The sequence below is a fragment of the Filicampus tigris genome, chromosome 18 (assembly GCF_054856515.1).
Source record: "Filicampus tigris isolate MCC_2025a chromosome 18, RoL_Ftig_1.0, whole genome shotgun sequence".
Lineage (NCBI taxonomy): Eukaryota > Metazoa > Chordata > Actinopteri > Syngnathiformes > Syngnathidae > Filicampus > Filicampus tigris.
In genome coordinates this window covers 2,683,558-2,704,007 of record NC_141234.1, presented here as the reverse complement: position 1 = coordinate 2,704,007, position 20,450 = coordinate 2,683,558, and the positions used below count along the sequence as shown (strand labels likewise).

Genomic DNA, 20,450 nt, shown 5'->3' with positions numbered 1-20,450 from the left:
AGAACAGGTCCAAACAAAGCATCAGGTATTCACAATCAACACATTTGTAACACGATAAAGAAAAAGCATTAAAAGATTACTGCAAATCCACAATATCAACATTTAAAGGACGGAATACAGACAGAGATTTTTTTTTGCCTCTGGGCTTTTTTTGGTGACACAATGGGACGTGTTGCCTTATTGCTTTCCACATAAAATGTCAGTTGTGAAAGAGTTCTGTGGGAAAAAAAAAAAAAAGCTGCCAAGATGAAGAGTCACCATCACCACCTCATCATAGGATGTTTGATTCTATACGAAAAAAAAACAACTTGAAAATGAACTTACAATAATTAAGCAACAGCTAAATGAAGGCAACGGATATTATTGGACTCCTCATTTCAGTGCACAGCGGGCCGGAGCAGGTCACACGTGTTCCACCCGTCAACATCGACCTTATTTCATTCCCTTCGTCCCCTCTGTATTGTTGAATTTTCAAAATTTGCTGCAGGTGGATAATCCAAAATTTAATTTCATAAATAAGAGGACTAAACACATTGACAACGGTATTTTATTTGAAAGTAAGCTCCAACCAAGGTGTTATTCTAATTTCGGATGTCAAAGGGGTTTTGTTGGCTCCGTTCTGTTTCTTCTTCCAGCGGTCGACGGCCAAAACGGCTCTTCGAAAATATTTAAAGTTTTCGACCCCTGCTCTAAATGATTCCACCCCGCTCCCAACCTTCCCCGGCCAGGAATGCTAGCAGTGGCGTTCCCCCATTGTCCACTGTTGTCAGCACCACACCCAGCCCACAAGTCTGTGTTATATCAGCCTGCCATTTTTGCCTTACATCTTCAGCTCGCGAAGGCTTGCCAAGATTGCCCGTTTTAAAGATGAACGGGGCTTAATCCTGCTTCTGTTTGCACACTGAGACGACAAGAAACCGCAAAGGATTACCCACTCACTTTTCAAAACACCCACCGAGCACCTCAAAACACACATTAGCCTTAAAAGCCTCGAGGCGTGTCAGGCCGACCGCTCGCCCACACGTTCCGCCGCAACAGGAAGACAAGTAGATTTAAGCACATGCCATCACGCGGTGACGGCACCGGGCAGGTTTTTAATCAATGTGCAATCACAGGCACACCCAGTTTAAGAGGGGGGGCGGGGGGCGGGGGTGCTTGACAGAGTTATTTTCTTATCAGCGCTTGTCAAGACATCGCGACTGAAAAGGGGTGAATGTTAAACATGATTTAGAGACAGATTTGTTGCGTTGCAACTGGCTGCTCGTAGCACTCGCTTTTCCACATAAGCGCTTAAAAATTTTTTTTTAAAAAAGCACTGACTTAACGATTGACAGTACAGTCAACGAGAGTGGCATTCAGTCAAGGCCAAACAATCCCAATTTGGATCAATACCTGCTTCCTGCACATGTCCTAATCCTTGCCATTGTGATTTATTCATCCATTGGAAAACGGAGAAAAAATGTCCTAGATACTCACCGGAGTGAAGATCCTAAAGCCCCTTGTCCACTGGTTTTATCCCAGGCCTCAATGCAGGATGGTAGGTTTAAGTCCAACTGCACGTTTTCCGGATTTTGACATAACAGAGGTGAAATCTGTATGCAAGGGACCACCACCACCAGAGTGTGAAGTTTAACACCTTGTGTTGAAAGCACTTGTCACTAAGTGTCCAAGACACCAACATCTAATTACAGGTGGGGGTATCGCTGGTTGTGTTCCCATAAGGTGACATTACAATTGACCTCTCCCAGCGCCTAAAAATCCCAATTTAGAGACCCACCTCCTGCACATGGCCCAGCTTTTGCCATTAAATTAAAAAAAAAAAAAAAAAAATTCTTCGATCTTACGTTTTTTTTATGCCCTTTTCATACAGTACTGTCAGTTGCATTTCTCCCCTCGTGTTGAAATCATGCGTCACTGTCTCAGACACTGATGTTGGCACACAAGGGGGGGGGTCCTCAATCCGAGAAATGCTTGTCGGGATGCACAAATGTCTTTGGATGCTTGTCAATATCATTCACGATGTATTTACCGGGAAATCAAGGTGAACAAATCCCGTCTCGATACAATACAAAAGAGAGCCCAAGGTTTTGAAGCCCCTTTCACACTTGGCCAGTTCCTGATGTCTAATTACAGGGTGTCACCTTGGTTTCCTTGATACACTCCAGAGGCACATTTTCGAGCACATTTAATCCTGGCCATGAAATGATTTTTGTATGAAAATTGCAGGTGAATAACCATTATCCATTTTTGCCAAGTCAGTGTGAAAGGGGGCTCCAAATTTTTTTTTTTTTTTTTTGCATCATGTTAAGCCTGACGAGAAATGGTCACAGAGTCGCAAAGTGTTTAATGTCCTTGTTTATTTACATAGCGAGGGCGTTACAGCTCGATTCATTTTCAGCGTTTTTATTTTATTATAAATACATCACGCATTAAAATATATCCTTCAAACCCCTTTGGTGCATCATCATCATAATACAACAAATGATTTAAAGGGTACAGCCTGATTCATATTTGTATCCATTTTTTTTTTTAAACGTTAGTAAGGCATGCAACTCAGAAATATATTGTGTAGGAAAATAAAAGCATATAGGCTAGATAATTAGCTGTTGCTTTACAAAGGAGCTTTAACATCAAAAAATACAAACACTGAAGCTGGTGGCAAAAAAAAAAAAAAAAAAAAAAGCTGAAGAACTAAATAGAATTTGTTAATGGCTTCCAGCAGTGGTGCATATACAGTACATAGTCATGTCAATATTAACATTCATGAGTGTTTAATATGGATTGTGAGACAAACCTGATCGCATCCCGCTTGTTCAGTCATGCAAGCGTCAAAATCACAGCACCATCTTTATATGCAGCAGCCGCTCTTAACGTCTTGACGTGTTTCGTTTTTTTTTTGTTTTTTTTGCAGGCACTTTAAGGGTTTCTAACATCGAGTGAGCTCAGGGTTAGTCGCGAGAGTGACTTTTGCATAAATTCTCCGGCAAGAGCGAAAGTCCAGGTGAGGGTCTCTGGAAGACACGGAGTACGGTATCTAAAAAGGAGAACACAGGACGTCAGGACAAGCAGGCGAGACGTTGCAAACGATTGTGTCGTCACGTACCGGCCGAGGGGGTCCGGAGAAGCAGCGACTATTTGGGTTACTTTGGTGTCAAGGGTCTATACAGTCAGATTGATGTGTTGATGGTCTTCCAGTGCATGGGAATGTGCCGTTTGGCGGTTCCCATTGAGCTATAAGTCCGTGTTTTATGAGAGATGTTGAGGATGTGGTCCAGCTGCAGTTTAGTAGGTGTGCAGCACCACGATCGAGGACAAAGATCTTGAAGCTTAGTGTTAAGAGAGACATTCTTCGTGTCAGCGATCATGCCGAGATTCCCGATTCTGGTCTGCAGAGTGGCCTTTAGCTTCCAATATATTCATTTTTGAGAAATATATTCATTTTTGAGAAATATGCTCCATATTCCGAAGGCTTGACAGATGATGAGCAAAGAGTATGTTCTTTCCGCTGTAGTGTTACACTCAAAGCTAATTTCCTGTCTGTAACATTGATTCAACAATACAATAAAATGTACACAGGTAAATGAATATAGGTAAACAAAAGAGTCTAAGTTGTACAAAATGAAACATCTAAAATTTTGCAACAACCACATGCACAGCAGAAACTTGGTAGTCTCGAGTCCACTGACAGTTAGGCATCTCGGTGGCTTTATCGGTGATCCTCAATATCGACGGCCGTAACTGGGCGAACTGTATGAGGATGAGGAGGAGGAGAAGGTGGTGGTGAAACTGGATCCGGTTGCGTCAAAGCTCCCTCTTCTGGAGCCTGACCTGGAACCGGTTCTGGAGCCCGAACGCGAGCCGGTAGCCGAGCCTGAGCCGCTGATGCTGTAGGGACTGTAGAGGCCTTTACTGGACTGGGAGGACGCCTCCAGAAGCCTGAGGCCGGTGCCCTCCTCAATCATGCTTCTGTCCAGCGCATCCTTGTAGGAGATTTTGAGTTTGGTTTTGGGGCATGTGAGGTACTTCGAGTGTGTGCTGACGTCGCGGAGCTTCTGTGCGGTGCGAGCATCCAAGGTGCCTTTCTTCAAGGCATCGTCCAGTGAGACTCTGCTGGTGACATCTGGTTCAATTAAACCACCAGTCAGATATTGGACTTCCAGGAACCGCTGGCCCGCCTCGTAGTACAGCCAGCCTTTCTTGAGGGCTTGAGCCGCTGACATTTTGGTTTTGGTTCGAGGGTCCTCAAATCCATTGCAAGCCTTCTGCGCAAGGCTGATGCGGTCCACCATTATCTTGTCCACAAGTCCTTTGTTGACTGCGTCTGTGACTGAGAATTTTTCACCAGTGTTTGGGTCAATGATTCCTCCAGTGCAGGCCTGAGCTTCCAACAGCCTTTGACCAGTTATGTTGTCCACGAGGTTTCTGTGAATGGCCTCGGTGACGGATACCTTCTCTAGCGTCTCCGTGTCCAAGATTCCAGCTACGGGACCGCTTTCCTCGGTGGGGTCATTCCATGGGACAGCCGGTGTTTTTATGGTAGGCATTGGACTTGAGGTGTAAGAGGAAGTGGATCCAAAGGAGGATGACCGTGATCTTACGCCGCTGGAATTTCCAGATAGCATGTCTGCAAACTCCGTGATAGATAGAGTTCCAGAGCGGTACTGGTCCAGAGCAGACTTCTCAATCAGGCCACTTGAGATGGCGTCATCAATGTCGTACTGTCGTCCGGACCTCCTATCGATGATCTTGGATTTGACAACGCCATCAGACGAGGTGCTGGTAATTTCCTCCCATTCGCACTCCTGCTCTGCTAGCTCCAAATAGGTCTGGTGGTCAATGAGTCCTTTCTGGTAGGCCTCATACACCGACATCTCCTTGCCTGTCTCCGGATCGACGATAACAACTCTGCGCTTGCGAACAGATGACTTGGAGGAAGTCTTCCTTTCCCGCTTCTTTTCCTTCAGCAACAGGAGAGCGAGCCCTGTTTGAGGGTCTGTCATGCATCTCTCCATGAGCTGGAGATAAGTGAGGTTTTCCTCTGTGTTCGGGTCAAAGAAGCCCTTAGTGTCATCAGACGGGTCCGTGAGGATCTGGTTCATTTCTTCGTCAAAGAGGCCACGTTCATACGCCGTTTCCACTGGCAAGCGATGGCTCTCCTGTGGGTCAATGATTCCACCCGTGGCAATCTGAGCTTCCAACAGGCGGATGCCGTGGTCTTTCAAGATCAAGTCCTTCTTCATGGCCTGGAACAGTGAAATGACCTTGCCAGAATAGGGATCCCTGTAGCCCGTGACTGCTCGCTCAGCTGACAGCAGTTTGTCTTTAAACTCGGGACCCACAACACCCATCGTAACAGCCTCTTTGACATTCAGTTTCAGGTTTTTGATGGGGTCAATCACATATCCCGTCGCAGCCTGGGCCTCGAGAAGCTCAAAGGCAGTTCCTGGTCTGATCATGTTCTTCTTCATGGCTTGGTAGATAGACAAGCAGTCTTTGGTAGATTCTACAAAGACACCGGCAATGCAGCTGACGCCTTCGAGGTACTTCTTCAGGTCCCTGCTGACCTCCTCCACGCTGATGGTGCCCTGAGTGAGGTCATTGTACATCTTTTGGTCAATAATCTGAGAACGAAGCAGCTCATCCACCGTGATTTGCTTCCTGAGACCCTTGAACAGAAGTCTCCTGTCTGCTAGAGATAACAGCTTCAGTCCACTCTCTTTATCCAGCCGACATCTTTTCAGCAGCTGAGAATAGGACAGTTTCTCGTCAGTCGTCGGGTCGGTGTAACCTTCCACACCGGCTGCGGGCTCAGAGATTCTGTCCAGTGTTTCTTTGTTGATGTACCCACGCTGCATGGCAACATCTGCGGGTAGGCGGAAGTAGTATTCAGGATCCATTAAACCCCCGGTGGCATTTTGGGCTTCCAGAAGCCTCAAAGCATAATCTTCAGGAACCAGGTCTTTCTTCATTGCCTGGAAGAGAGAAATCACTTTTCCGGTGTATGGATCCTTGTAGCCTGTCACGGCTCTCTCAGCAGAGAGAAGTTTGTCATGAAGCTCTGGCCCCACGAGCCCCTTGCGCACTGCTTCATCCACTGTGAGAAGTTCGTCTTTCACTGGATCGATGATAAAGCCAGTTGCTGCTTGGGCCTCGAGGAGCGTCAGAGCAACTTCAGGCTTAATTTTCCCGTTTTTCATGGCTTGATAGACGCTGACCTTGCTGGGAGTGTCCGACATAATGCCAGCAATGCAACCGGTTCCAAAGAGGTACTGTTTGACTGACGGCATTGCCATGATCTCACTGATGGTCATTTTTTCTTGCTTCAAGAGGTTGTAAGTCTGCAGGTCGATAATTCGAGCACTGTAAAGCTCCTCAATTGTAATTCTCCTCCTGATGATGTCGCATGACATGCCCTGCTCGGCCTTTTCGGCCTCCCTTTGCCCAATGATTTCAATGATAATGACGAGCATTCTGTCCTTTGTAATTGTCCCCAAGCGAAACTGCTCCATGAGGCGGCGTCTCTCCTCCTCGGGAAGCATGTTTGAGTTCATGATTTCCCAGATGGTCATGCTCTTGCCTTCAAAGCTCTTGTGCGGGATCTCAATTTGAGTGTTTGCTAAATCTGCCTGGGCTTGCTCCTCGGTGTACTCGTAGGACTTCTCAGTAGGAGGAGCCACTTCAGCTTTGGACAGGGGCAGGTAGCAGAGGCCAGAGTTAGGATCTTTGACACATTTCTCTAGAAGATGCTTGTATGTGACACTTTCATTGGTGTTGGGATTGGTGAAGCACTGGACATCACCTGAGGGTTCGTTAAAAGATTTGGCCATTTGTTTACTTAAAAAGCCACGCTGAACAGCAACATCAGTGGGAATGCGATGGCTACCGATGGGATCAATGATGCCTCCTGTGTTAAACTGAGCCTCCAGGAGAGGAATGGCATGCTCCCTCAGCACCAGCTCTTTCTTCAGGGCTTGGAACAGAGAAATCTTATTGCCCGTGTATGGATCTTTGTAGCCCGTCACTGCTTTTTCAGCAGAGAGAAGTTTCTCGTGAAGCTCTGGGCCGACAGTTCCGGCCTTGACGGCATCATCCACGGAATATTTCATGTTTTTCACTGGGTCTGTTATGAAACCAGTTCCAGCCTGGGCTTCAAGCAGCGCAAGGCCAGTATTCGGCTGCAGAATGTTATTTTTCATCGCTTGATAAATGCTTAGCTTTTCGTTTGTGGCTTCCATTGCAACGGCATCTATACGCTCTGTGCCTTGAAGATACTTCCTGACTTTATCGTATTGACTCACTTCCTGTGGAGTCTTTGTGCCTTGCTGGAGCTGATCAAATGTGGCCTTGTCAATGATGTTGGCATCCATCAACGCGCTAGGAGTAACTGGGTCCCTAAGACCTGCAAAACTGAGTTTTTCTTTTGCCTGGGCCTCTTTTTCCTCCACTATGGTCATCACCACCTTTATGAACTTTTCTATTGTCACATGGCCCATTCGGTACTGGCGAATTAGTTCGATTCTCTTCTCCTCTGTGATGTACTCGGAGGTGATGATTTCCCAGATTGTGACCTTTCTGCCTTTGAAAGGTCCATAGTCCAGCGACACGGTGCTCTGGTTCAACGTCTCTTTGGTTTGGGCCTCTGTAATCGGTTGATCCTCTTTGGGCTTTGGAGCCTTCTTTGAGAGGGGGAACAAGGGAAGTCCACTTTCATTGTCGGGGATGCATTTCTTCATCAACTGCGCATAGGTGGCATACTCCTGTGTGTTGGGATCGTGGAAGACCTTGGTCTCGTCGGTGGTCTTGCTCAAGGTCTTGCTGGTTTCCTCGTCCAAATAGCCACGTTTGCAGGCAACCTCGTGTGGCACGCGGTAGCTTTTTACTGGGTCAATAATTCCCCCTGTGGAGAGTTGCGCTTCTAACAGACGGATGCCATGGTCTCTCTTGACGAGACCTTTATTCAAGGCTTCAAACAGAGACACCTTCTTACCAGAGTAAGGATCACTGTAGCCACTGACTGCTCGCTCTGCAGATAGCAGTCGTTCATGGAGTTCTGGGCCCACCAAGCCAGACTTGACAGCTTCGTCGACAGGCACCCGTTCATTTTTGATGGGATCAATTATGAAGCCAGTAGCCGCTTGAGCTTCAAGAAGATTAATGGCTGTCTCGGGTGAGAGCAGCTCTTTCTTCATGGCTTGATAGAAAGGCATGTTCTCCTTGGTGGGTTCATTAAACAGTCCAGCAATACTTGGTGTTCCTTGGAGCGCTTTCTTCACATGGTCCATCTCGGAGATCTCTTTGACTGTGATTTTGCCGTTGCTTAGCTTGTTGAATACGTCTTTGCTTATAACCTTCGACTCCAGAAGTTCGCTGGCTGGCACGGGAGCCCTGAGGCCGTTCAACACGTTTTCATTGTTCTTCTCCTTGTCTTCCACGACGGTGATAACGATTTTGATGATCTTCTCCACCGTGATCTTGCCTGTCTTGTACTGGCGGATCAGCTCTCGTCGCTGCTCTTCTGTGAAATACTCAGAGTTGATCACTTCCCAAATGGTGACTGTCTTTCCTTTGAACCTGCCAAAGGGCACATCCACGTTGGACTTGCTGAACACTTCTTTCATCTCAGCATCTGTGTAGGTTCTCTCAGTTTGGGCCGCTTTTTCGGTCACAGGTAGAATCATCAAGCCAGACCCTGCATCCTTGGTGCATTTGTCCAGTAGCTGCTTGTAGGTGAGGGCCTCCTGGGTGCTTGGTTCCACAAATAACTTGTAATCCGGCATTTGCTTATTCATGTCAGCGTCAAACTGCCCCTGCTTGTAGGCTGTTTGCAGCGGGACTCTATGGCTGTTGATGGGGTCAATGATGCCTCCGGTTGTAAGCTGCACATCCAGGAACTTGGTGGCCTGCTCCTTCTCAATCAGACCTTTCTTCATGGCCTCAAAAAGGGAGATTTTATCTCCTGTGTAAGGGTCTTTGAAGCCTATGGCAGCTCGCTCAGCAGACAGCATTTTGTCATGGAGTTCGGGGCCAATCAACTGCTCTTTAACAGCCTCATCCACAGAGAGGAATTTGTTCTTAACAGGATCTATGAGGTAACCAGAAGCTGCCTGAGCTTCCAGCAGCATTGTGGCTGTATTGGGTGTAATCTTGTTGTCTTTCATGGCCTGATAGACACTCACTTTCTCCTTTGCGGGAGTCAAGATGCCACCAATGCAGCTCTGACCCTGAAGACAAGAGTGGATCTTATCAGTCTTTGCAAGGTCTTGCACTGAGACTTTACCCTTCTTCAGTTTGTCTAACTCTTTTTTGGTCAGGACGCCAATGTCATGAAGCCTCTCAGCAGGAACTTTGTCTCTTATCCCATCAAAAGCCCAAGGTGAATTTTTCTTCTCACCATCAAATTCAGAGCTGTTGTAAACTTTCTTTGTTGTGACCGACACTGTGGCAGAGACTAACTGTGCCTCGGCGTCCTTCCCTGTCTGGAGCTCAATTTCTTTTCTTTTCGATGCAATTTCTGTGGACGCTACCTCGAGATTGTTGAGTTTCTCCCTCAGTTTTTTGTTCTCTTCTCCCAACAGTGTCTCTTGTTCATTCCTTTTCTTTTCAAGCACCTCCATTTCCCTCTGCTTCTTCTTCATCTCTGCCTCAGCTTCCTTCTGCTTCCTCAAGGCGTCATCCATGATGGCCTGGAGCTTGTTCCTCTCATCCTCCATCAGCTTTTGCTGACGTTCTTGCTCCTCTTTGAGCACCTTGGCCCGGCTCACCTCATCCTTCAACTGTTTTTCCAAGTTCCTCTTCTCATCTTCCACCTCCCTCTCTCTTTTCAAAAGTAACTCCTTCTCGGTTAGGAAGGTCTTTTGAAGAACGGCCTTCTGTTGTTCAATTTCTTCTTGTTGTGCAATGGCCATCTAGAAAAGAAGAATCAGTCAAAAAGCAGCGACTTCATTATAGCGTATTCATTATTTTAGTTACATTACCTCTTTGGATTTTTTCTGAAGCCCCTCCGCCTCTTTTTTCAGCTTCTCCCTCTCTTTTTCCAAGTCGGTGATGGCTTTCTTAAGGTCGTCGGCTTCTTTGGTGCTCTGCAACCGCTGAGTCTCTAGCTTTTGCACCACAGTCTCTGTAGCTTTCTGTTGCGAGTCTTCCAGACGAGCTTTGGCCTCGTCCGCCTGCTTCTTGAACTTCTTGGCCTCCTCCTGGGCTTTAGCCTGAGCGTCACTAAGCTCTTTCACCTTCAGCTTCAGCTTCTCTGCCTCAGCTGACACCTCCTGCTTCCTCTTTCGCTCAGCCTCTAGGGATTTCTGGAAGCCTTCGGTCTCCTCGTCCAACCGCTGCTGGATTTGCTGTTTATCCTCCAGGAGCTTCTTGGCAGCCTCCTGTGCCTTGTCCTTTTGCCTCTGGAGGTCCTCGGCCTCTGCTTTCAACTTGGTAGCCTCCTGGATGGCCTGCATTTTATCCTTGAGCATTTTTTCTGCAAGTGCCCTCTGTTCGGCCAAGTCAGACTCGGCAGACTTTCTGAGTTTGGCCGCTTCCTCGGCCTCTGCACTGAGCCGGGCTGCTTCCTCTGCCAGGATCTTCATCCTCTCTGCTTCATCTGCAAGCAGCTTCTTTGTATTATCTTTGTCCTTTTGCATGAGGCGCTTGTTTTCGCTCTCAATTTTTATCTTAAGCTTAAGAAGCTCTTCCATCTGAACCCTGACTTTGGAGAGTTCGTCCTCTACCTGCACTTTCTGTTTTACAGCGTCATTGACCTCGCCCTTCACCCGCTGGAGCTCCTCATCCAAAACGGCCTTCTGCTTATCTGTTTTGTCAAGCTGCAGTTTGATAGTTGACAGTTCCTTCTCCACCTGTGATTTTTGCTTAAGGGCCTGCTCGGCCTCCTTCTTGTGCTTGTTCATTTCTGCATCAGCCTGCTGCTTTTGTTTGATAGCAGCGGCCTCAGCTTCCGCTCGCTTGGAGGCCTCCTTCTCTGCCTCTTTCCTCAGTTTCTCTGCATCTTTCTGAGCTTTGGCCTGCTTGGCGGCTTCATCCTCCGCAGCTTTTTTCTGCTTCTCAGCCTCCTCGGCTTTCTGGCGGAGCACAGCCGCCTCTTTCTCTGCTTTCTCTTTGGCCTTTTCAGCTTCTCGTGCGATTTTTTTGGCATTCTCGAACTCCTCCTTGAGCTTCTCCTGAGCGAGGTCGCCCTCTTTGTTCTTGCTAAGGACATCTTGAGCTTTTTGCTCAGCCGCGCTGCATTTTTGCGCGGCCTCCTTGGCCAGAAGTACCTGCTGTTCGGCGTCCTTCTCTGCTTTCTCCCGTTGCTTGTTAGCTTCCCCCGCCTTCTTTTTCAGACGCTCCACCTCCTCCTGAGCAGCCTTACATTGCCGCGCCGCCTCTTCCTCCGCTGCCGTGATTCTCTTAACCTTCTCCTCAGCTTCCTTTCGCTTCTTCTCCTCGTCCGCAGCGAGCTGCTTCAACGCCTCAGCTTCCTTCTCTGCTTTAAGTTTGCTCTTGTGCGTGTCATCCGCAATCCCTTTCAGTTTCTTTAATTCCTTCTCTAAATCTGATTTGTCCTTTGAGGCCTTCTCAAAGTTGATCCTGATGATGTGGATCTCCTCCTCTACCACTTTTCTTTGTCTGAGAGTTTCCTCAATGATTGTTTTCTGTCGCTCCAATTCAGAGTTAGATGAGCTCTGCAGATGCTGCATTTTTTCAGTAATGTCTTGTTTGTGCTGAGCAGCCTGATCCTCCAGCAGTTTCCTCTGGTAGGCTTCATCCTCAGCTTGTCTTTTCAGCCTTTCGTTCTCGGCCTCTTTGGCTTTCAGGGCGATCTCTGCTTCCGTCTTGAGACGGGTCGCCTCATTGATGGCGGCAAGTTTCTCCTTGAGGATTTTCTCGGCTTCGGCTCGCTGTTTCGCCGCCTCCTCCTCAGCGAGCTGCCTCTGCTTCTTGGCCTCCTCGGCTACAGACCTCAGCCTGGCCGCTTCGTCTGCAAGTTGCTTCATTTTTAGGACTTCCGATTCGAGAAGCTGCTTGGTCTTTTCCGTGGTGGACAGCGTTTCCTTCTCCGCTTTCACCTTCATCTGGAGAAGAGCGTCCATTTCACCTCGTACCTTGGCCAGCTCCTCCTCCAACTTCTTTCTCTGGTTTTCAGCGGCGTTCACTTCATTCTTTAGACGCTGGAGCTCGTTGTCCAAGAGGCTCCTCTGTTGCTCAGCATGTTCAAAGTCCGCTTTTAGGCGGATGCATTCTTGCTCGGCCGACAGCTTCTGTTGGGCGATCTGCTCGGCAAAAGTCCTTTGTTTGTCCAGCTCTTTCTCTGCATTTTCCTTCTGTTTAAGGGCGGCCTCTTCGGCCTTTGCTTTTTTCTTGGCATCACGCTCAGCCTCCACTTTCTGCCTCTCTGCTTCCTCCTGCGCCTGGCTCTTCCTCTGGGCCTCCTCCTCGGCTTGCAGCCTCAAGCGGAGAGCCTCATTGGCCTTTTGCCTCCACGTCTCCAGCTCCTTCTCTGCCTGTTCCTGAGCGTTTTTGGCCTCCTCTTGCTGTTTGCGGAGCTTCTCAGCTTCCTCCTGCAACTGGAGCACAGTGCCTTGCTCTTTCTTGAGGGACTCCTCAAGCTTGGTCGTTCTTTCGTTGAAGGTTTTGGAGGTGCTCTGCAACTGGGCAGCAGCACTCTTCTGCGCGACCTCCTCGACCACTCTGACCTGCCTGAGTTTCTCCTCCTCTGCCTGTTTCATTCGTCGCTCGGCCTCCTCTGCTTGCATCTTGAACTTCTGTAAGTCGTCCAGGGCCTTCTGCTTCTGCTTGGAGGCCTCCCTCTCCGCCTCGGCTTTGCGCTTCAGCTCGTCTTCCGCATTCTTCTTTTTCTGGGTCTCCTCGGCCACTTGCTTGCGAAGCCTCTCGGCCTCCTCCTGAGCAGCTTTACGCAGCTTCTCGGCATCGGCGGCTCGGTCGCGAAGCTGCTGAAGCTCCACGTCAGCGGTGCCCTTCTGCTTGATGGTCGTCTCCAGCTGGAGTCGGATGATGCGTATCTCCTCCTCAATCCTAGTCCTGCTTATCAGCGCTTCCTCCAACTGAAGGTTCTTTGTTTTGATCTCCTGCTCTGACAGACTTTTGACCTGCTGCAGCTCCTGCTGGATATTCTGCTTCTGCTTCTCGGCATCCACAGCAACGTCTTGCCGCTTCCCGGCCTCCTCTTTCATCTTCAGCTTGAGAGCCTCGGCCTCTTGTTCTGCCTTGGCTACTGACTGAGCGTGAGCCTCGGCCAGCTGCCTCTGTTTGTCCAACTCAGCCTGGATCTCAGCCAGCCTCTTCCGCTCTGCTTCTTTCAGCTTCTCGGAGGCTTTCTGCATTAGCAAACAGTAAGTGATGGGGTTAGACAGCTATTTGAAAACATTGATACAAAAATCACAGCATCATAAGCTATTTTTTGTCAAACAAAATTACTTGCGGAACACACAATCACTCCACAAAATAAACATAAATGAACTTTCATGCACTATATGGGTTTCATATTCACATATCCTGGGCGTATTAACGGCATTAACCAGATGACTTTCTAAAGTGTGCAGAGTATGTTTGTTGGCTGATTAAGTCCCTGGTCATAGGCCTTTTTAAAAACTGAAATAAATGTGTTATTTTAACTAGTAATAAGAGCTATTGAGTTTTTGAGAGGCAAAAGGAATAGGAATGATACCAAATGGCAACGAAAACCGATAAAAAAAATTAAAAAAATGGGACCAAATCCACCACAAGACAATTTAAGGAGTGCCCTTGTACTACCAGACAAATGATTGGACAGACATGATCGACAACTCAAAGGAAGGTTCGGCATTCACATTACTTGGCAGAATTAGATGAGCGGGCAATAACCACTCAGAGGTGAAATGAGATGTCAGCTCATTTGAGTGTTTAAATCCCGAACCTTCCCCCTTGGCAATGAAAAGATGTTTTTAGGCAAGTACCTGCTTCATCTTTGTGGTTAACTGGCCTCTTAAGATTAGTATTCATCGTGACATAGCACTGGCAAGCATTCCAAAAAGAAAATGAGGATTAAAAAAAAGTAAAAGTGCTCAGGGGAAACAAGCAACTGAGCAGACAAGGAAAGCAAAAAGAAAGAAGCTGCTGAGTGATAAGCATTGGAACATTTTGAGAGTAAATAAAGAGGGAAAAATCCAAAGCCAAAATAGGTTGAAGTGCAGTGAGTGAGGAGTCTCCGTGACATGATGTAGAAGGAATGAAAGTTGTGATGTGATGTGTTGTGATTGCACAAAGGCTGTCGATTCTGCTGAACTCCGGCGTTGTAGCTGTATGCACGTTTTCTTGGCAGAACATGCCCCAATTTTATATGGTTCATGTTTTGAGCATTGATAACAACACTTGTATAAGACAATAAGGATCTCATGCTTCAGTTTTGACAAAACAAAGTTATATATTCAAGAAGGCGGCCAAAAGCGGAATTCATCAACTAAATGGAGCAATTTCATTTCTCCAACGTCACATTAGAGCATGTTGTTACCTCATCGTTCTCCAGGCGGCGGCGTGCGTCCGTGATGAACTTGATGTATTGGCTGACAAGCGTCAAGAGCTCGCTGTAGCGGGTTCTCAGCGCAACGTACTGCAAGAGACGGAAAGCGTGAAATGACTTGTGTTTATTTCAATTGGTCAGCACCATCTTGCCAGTGAAAACCTGCCTCTTGGATGATGTCGTCAGAGGCGCACTCCATTTTAGGCTTCTTCAGTGGCGAGATGGGGGGGTCCTGCAGGGCTTTGTAGGTCAGGAGTTGAAGCTCGTAATCCTAGAAGGACAAACACAAGTCTTTTCACTGTGATTTCGCACGCCGACCACATCCATACACACACACATGCACACCTTGACAGAGTCAATGTAGTCTTTGGCATTTTTCTGGCACTTGTCGATCTTGTCCTTGTTCTTCTCGATCTCGTCCAGGAGTTTCTGCGTGAGTCAAGAAATAATCACCGAGTACCAAAACCCGTCGAGTGCAAGAGCAGCATTTAGATCAACCAGCAGAAGGAGACAAGCGCTCCTCCTGTTTGAGTGATGGAATTCAACCCAAAATGTCTGCGCGACGGCGACTGCGGGACTTGTGCACCCACTCGTCCAGTGAATGCATTTGAAATACCTTCTCCTCCGCGAGTTGTTCCTTCAGCGCCGCTCCGTCCCCAACGGGCAGCGCCTGGATCTCCTCTTGCCGCCGCCTGGCATCTGCCAGCCAGCGCATGAGCCACTCGTGGCTGTCGCGGTAACTGCCCATATGGCGTCGGAGCAGCTCTAGCTCCTGCTTTCGGATCTCCAGCTGAGCCAGCACCGCCTGCCAGCGCTCCTGCAGGCCGGCCACCAGCTGGCGGTAGTGCTCCAGCTCGGCGTCGCGCTCGCTGTGAACGCGCGTCATCTTATCGTGGACGGACGATGCTCGCTTGAGCTCGTCCTGCATGCGGTCGAACACAGCCTGGTCTGCTTCAGATTCTGTTTGCATTTTCTGTTGGACGGGAAAACCGCCGAATTCAAGCTCAAAGATAAAAACCTCCGCTGACAAGCATTGATTGGGACGTCCAGCCATAGTTAGTTTTACGAACATCTAGTTGATACCTTTATCTGACTCTGTTGCTTCTCTGCCATCTTCTCCTCAGTCGGGACTCTGCGGACGTCCAGAAGACGAGTCTCATAACCCTTCAGCATCTCCTCTGCATCATTGGTGTTCCTGATCACCACGTCGATTGCCTTCAGCCTGAGAAGAAGATTGTTAGCACCGGGGCGATGTGTCGGAAATGTAAACTGAGGGAGCCTTACTTTTCCAGATAGATGGACGAGAGGCTGTAGACGTGGTCCATCTTCTTCTTCGCGCCGTCCAGTTCGGAGCGCATCAAGGGGCCCGAGCTGGACGGTTGCGGCGAGCTCAGAACCTCCTCCGCTTTCTCTGCGATTGAGTTGAGTTCTTTCTTCAGGCCTTCCAGCTCGGTTTGGACTTTCTGCCGGCAGGAATGAGAATTGAACTGAAGCAGTCGCGACAAGAACGGCCAACGCGTCTCCATTTAGGATCCTCACCATCTGCTCGGTGGTGTTCTGGGCGCAGGCTTTGAGCGGCTCTTTGTCGGCAAGTTGGCGAAGTCGTGTCACCGTTCGGTTCTCGCAGCCCTCCAGCCTGAGGCGGAGGTCCTTGAGCTTGGTCAAGTAAATCCTGCACACGGACTCGTCCTGCTCTCCTGGTGGGAGGGGAAAACCGGGCGGGGGCCACTTAGCATTTGTCCATCGAATCTTTTGGATTTTGGATTCAAGAGAAATAGCTTGAACAGGATCAAACATGCCCTTCATTCACGTTAAATCATGTGAGAGATTCAGTCCGTCGGTCGTCAATTGACTTCATGCGTGATTAAACGGTCCTCCGTCTGGAGGTCCATTGACATTCAAAGCCATGACGAGTGCGGTTAGAAGAAAAAATCAGCGAGGATGATGATGATGATTGGTGAAGTTAATTAGTGAATGCATGAATGGAAATTGGAAGCACAACAGCGCAAAATCCTGCCATAGCAATCACGACACACTAATTGTACACAAACGGGGCATCCGGACACAAACTGACCCAGACGGTAACACACACTGGGTCAGACAACAACACACCAGGACACACAAGTAAGTACACAATGCGTACACCAGAACACACTGACACCCACGGGCGCATACTGGGTGACACTTGGACGTAGTCGGGCACCTTACCTGTCTTGGGTGGTACGTAGCCTGTAATTTGAAGCCAACAGTCAACTCATTCGTCAGTCGTGAACAATGTGATTGACTGATGTGTTTATGGTCTTAAAACAATAATAATAAAAAAAATAAAAAAATGAATTCAAAATGCTTTGCTAACAAAAAAGCAGCCAGAAAGTGAGTAAATATGAAGACACACTCACCTTGTTCCGCGGTGCTGACCAGCGTGTTGTAGTGCCGGTTAGCCTTATTGTAGCTGGACTCCACCTGCATGCGGTCCTCAGCCCCGAAGGCCTGCGAGTCCTGGCTGTCCCGCAGGAAGTCCTGGTAGTGCTGCTCCAGGTTCCTCAGAGCCAGCCGGTACTCCTCCACTGTCAGCGTCTTGAACTGACAAAGAGAAGCACCATGAGACTCAACCACCGCGCAGCATTTTGAAGGATGCCGGACCTCATGGACAATCCAAAGCAGCCACCGCACAGCAGCAAGTGGAGCAGCTTCAGTGACTGGTTGCCTGGTTGCAGTCAGTGCTCCGAGAAACTCGGGGAATCCTTCCTGCCCCATTCCATGCGGCTCGAAAGATTAGAAATGTGTGCTGATGATGTACAGTATCCCGTATAGTGCTTTATCACTTGGGAAATTGTGTAGATCAAGCAAGATGTTTCCTTCCCAGCTACGTTTGAGTAAACTGACAACAACATCACTACCAGAGTTGCGCAATTGCTGGAACAAGTTTATAGTAGGTGTATGAATGATCACCCATCAATATTCTTGGCAGAAATAGAAGGACCCAAAATCTGATTTGCTTCGGGGAGGCATGGACCTCCTCTGATGGGAATGTCGGCGTTACCATGGAGATGTTCCAGGTCTTGATGATATGGATGTCTCGCATGAGGTACTGCCAAGACAGGAGGCTCCTCAGGTCCACAAACAAGCTCTGCCACATGGTCTGCAGCTTCTGCAGGTTCCCATCCAGCCTGAGAACAAGAGAACGCACGGGTCAGTGGTCACTGGAGTTGAAAAGTTGCCTTGACGACGCCCTGGCGTCCTCACCCGGCGACGCTGTTGACTGCGTCCTTGTTGGCGGGCGACACCAGGAAGCAGATGGACGGCACCGTTGCCTCGCTGCCCTGGCGATTGAGCACTCGCCACTTGTACGGCTGCGAGTTGTTGAGCAGAGCACACTCATCGCCGCGGTGGACCGTGATCTGGAAGCAGACACAACGTGAATCATCAGCGCCATCTGCTGCTTTGTAGGCGGCGTTGCGGGTTGCGACATGCCCTCGGGTGAACTCACTAGGACGTACTGGGATTCACTTTGGACATACTGGGTCGACATTGGACGGGACATATTGTAAAATACAAGATTCTGGGGCACATTCTGACATAGTGTGACACATAAGTACAACGTACGACACAGACACTCAAGACTGTGATTACCTCCATTTGCTTGAAGTCGCAAACTGCCTGGACGGGCAGCTTGCTCTTGATGGCGGTGGCCGGGTTGCGCGGCTTCAGCTGCACCACGTTCTTGGATCGCCGCTTCAGACCTTCCAGGTGAGTTTGGAACTCGGCCAGCTGCTCTTTCTCATCCTGCACACCAACCGGCGACACTTTGAAAAGTCAAGAGACTTCCAGTTGGAGATACAGGAAGTAGAGGCGAGTGAAGATAACGCACGGCGGCGTCCTGCAGGAGGTCCTCCAGCCTGGTGACGGTGACAGAGCGGTCGCACGTGTACTTCCTCTTCATCGTGTCCTGCATCTTCTTCAGCTTGTCCTCAGCTTCTTTGACGTCGGCGAAGAACTGAAAAGATAGAAAAGTCTGTGTTCAGGCAAAGTGTGTCATCCGACATTTGAGACTTAAAACAGGGGAGGGTCATAATGCATCAACACCATGCTTGTAGCATGTACACAGTCATGAACCCATGTTACATAAATGGCTGTTCAGCAGTTAAATGAATCAAAACAAGCCACCTTCAAAGGCTCCTCAATAGGGTTAGTTAGCATACAGGACTAGCCTAAATAACACACTAGCATAAAGTGACATGACATAACATAAGGGAATACAAATCTGCACACTAGCTCTTTACATAAACAGTATTAAGTCATGAACCTCTCTACTTTAGAATTTCAAAACGGATAGGCCAGCTCATTCCCCATTTTTATTAACGCATAACGAATTTCATACTCTTTTCAATATATTTTTGTATATTGATTTCTAAAGTCGTTTTTAAAATACATTTCAAAAATGCAAAATGTTTACGTAAAACTGCTCATTTTAAAAAAAAATTTACAATTGCAGTTACCACTGCTAATATAGAAAATTGATGACTGGATGTACTCCGAGGTGTTGGACCCACCTGGAAGTAGGCGGTGTTTTCCTTCAGGTGGCTTTCGATGCAGCAGCACAGCTGGAGGATCCAGCTCCACTGAGTCTGCAGGGCGGCGGTGAAGGCCTGCGGAGGGATATGACCATGGCGGCCGGGTGTGAACATCCCACCTTGTCGTTTTGGGGGTGTAGCGTTCCGGGCCGGGGTACTTACCTCGATGGTCTTCTTTCCCGGGTGTCCGTCTCTCAGCAGCTTGTCTCCCGTCACCTGCACGGTGCTCATCTTCTTCTCCCGCAGTTCCAGCTCACGCATCAGACCCTGCGAATGCAGCGAGAACACTTTCAGGCATATGAGTGAACGGACTTTGGATATAAAAAGGTCAACACAACCCTGTTTACAAGGTTTTTGTGAAATAAAAAAAAAAGAGAACACGGTAAAACATTTCAAAACATTTCCCCAAATGTATGCGATAAATAAAATACCCGAACAAGTCAATTGATTTTTCTTTTTTTTAATGTCACTATTACCGAGTAGTTGTCCTTCTTGGCCGCCACGTTGGTGTTGCGCTCGCTCCAGTCATAGTTGACCTCCTCCTCCTCTTTCTCGTTGAGCCACATCAGCTCTTTGGTGGCGGCCGTGACGAAGGCGTGCAGCTGCTCCAGGTGGCGCAGGCGAGACTTGGATGAGTTCTGAGCGCAGAAGGTGGAAAAAAAATCGGTGAAAACAACGTTGGGACAATACCTGTATCGATCAATTACGCAACATAACGTTAAGCAAAACTATTCTTCACTGCCTTCAAAATAATGATGAGAGTGTCCAGCGGTACTGTTAAGGGATGATGCTGACTCACCAGGAGCTTCCCATACTGCTGATCCAGTTGGCTCAGGTAGTCTCTGTAGGCCGCCTTACTCACAGGTGAGATCTGACTCTGCGGCCGAGAGTTCAACAATTCAACGCTACGCACGTGTGAGAGTAGAGGAAGGCGACAGGAGGAAGACACGAACCTCATCGGCCTTGGCGCGCTCCACCTTGGAGCGGAACTCCTCCACGGAGAGGTGCAGGCCGCGATGGCTGCCCAGGTGCGACTCGACGGCGGGCAGGTCTGTGCCCCACTCGCCCTGGTCCACGCGCCGCTGGTTCTCCTCCACCCAGCCCAGCAGGTCCTGGACGTAGCGCAGCGTCACCTCGTCCAGCTCGGGACGAAGCCTCACGGGGGCCTGCTGGAGGACCTGCGAGGTGTGCACCTGCGTGCTGTGCACCTGCGTCAAGGGCACCTGCACCGCAGGCACCTGCGCCACGCTCACACCCGACTTGAGGCGCAGGTTGTACTCGCTGCGCAGGTTCACCAGACGCTCGTGCAGGCGGTACACTCTGGAAGAAAATAAAATGTTGATTTTGTGAATAATTAGTTCGATTAATTACTA

The 20,450-nt window shown here is 48.6% G+C and overlaps 1 protein-coding gene across 18 annotated transcripts in view; it reads right to left on the bottom strand.

Annotated features, from left to right (window-relative positions):
* Window positions 1-2,339: 2,339 nt before the first annotated feature.
* Window positions 2,340-20,450, bottom strand: part of pleca (plectin a) — a 65,106-nt gene continuing 46,995 nt past the window's right edge. For 16 of the 18 annotated variants that reach the window (XM_086015461.1, XM_086015479.1, XM_086015462.1 and 13 more), the window contains 21 exons: window positions 20,031-20,397; window positions 19,877-19,954; window positions 19,554-19,715; window positions 19,240-19,344; window positions 19,057-19,152; window positions 18,375-18,500; window positions 18,137-18,289; window positions 17,750-17,904; window positions 17,547-17,673; window positions 16,903-17,086; window positions 16,712-16,732; window positions 16,043-16,200; window positions 15,788-15,966; window positions 15,587-15,725; window positions 15,120-15,476; window positions 14,849-14,932; window positions 14,670-14,774; window positions 14,495-14,593; window positions 9,975-13,322; window positions 3,104-9,905; window positions 2,340-3,034 (listed from right to left, as the gene is read on the bottom strand). In XM_086015461.1, the coding sequence (XP_085871587.1) occupies window positions 3,720-9,905; window positions 9,975-13,322; window positions 14,495-14,593; window positions 14,670-14,774; window positions 14,849-14,932; window positions 15,120-15,476; window positions 15,587-15,725; window positions 15,788-15,966; window positions 16,043-16,200; window positions 16,712-16,732; window positions 16,903-17,086; window positions 17,547-17,673; window positions 17,750-17,904; window positions 18,137-18,289; window positions 18,375-18,500; window positions 19,057-19,152; window positions 19,240-19,344; window positions 19,554-19,715; window positions 19,877-19,954; window positions 20,031-20,397 (12,229 nt within the window). In that variant the 3' untranslated portion in view covers window positions 2,340-3,034; window positions 3,104-3,719. The remainder of the gene's footprint in view (window positions 3,035-3,103; window positions 9,906-9,974; window positions 13,323-14,494; window positions 14,594-14,669; window positions 14,775-14,848; window positions 14,933-15,119; window positions 15,477-15,586; window positions 15,726-15,787; window positions 15,967-16,042; window positions 16,201-16,711; window positions 16,733-16,902; window positions 17,087-17,546; window positions 17,674-17,749; window positions 17,905-18,136; window positions 18,290-18,374; window positions 18,501-19,056; window positions 19,153-19,239; window positions 19,345-19,553; window positions 19,716-19,876; window positions 19,955-20,030; window positions 20,398-20,450) is intronic. The other 2 variants (XM_086015463.1, XM_086015478.1) reach the window with 1 other exon arrangement.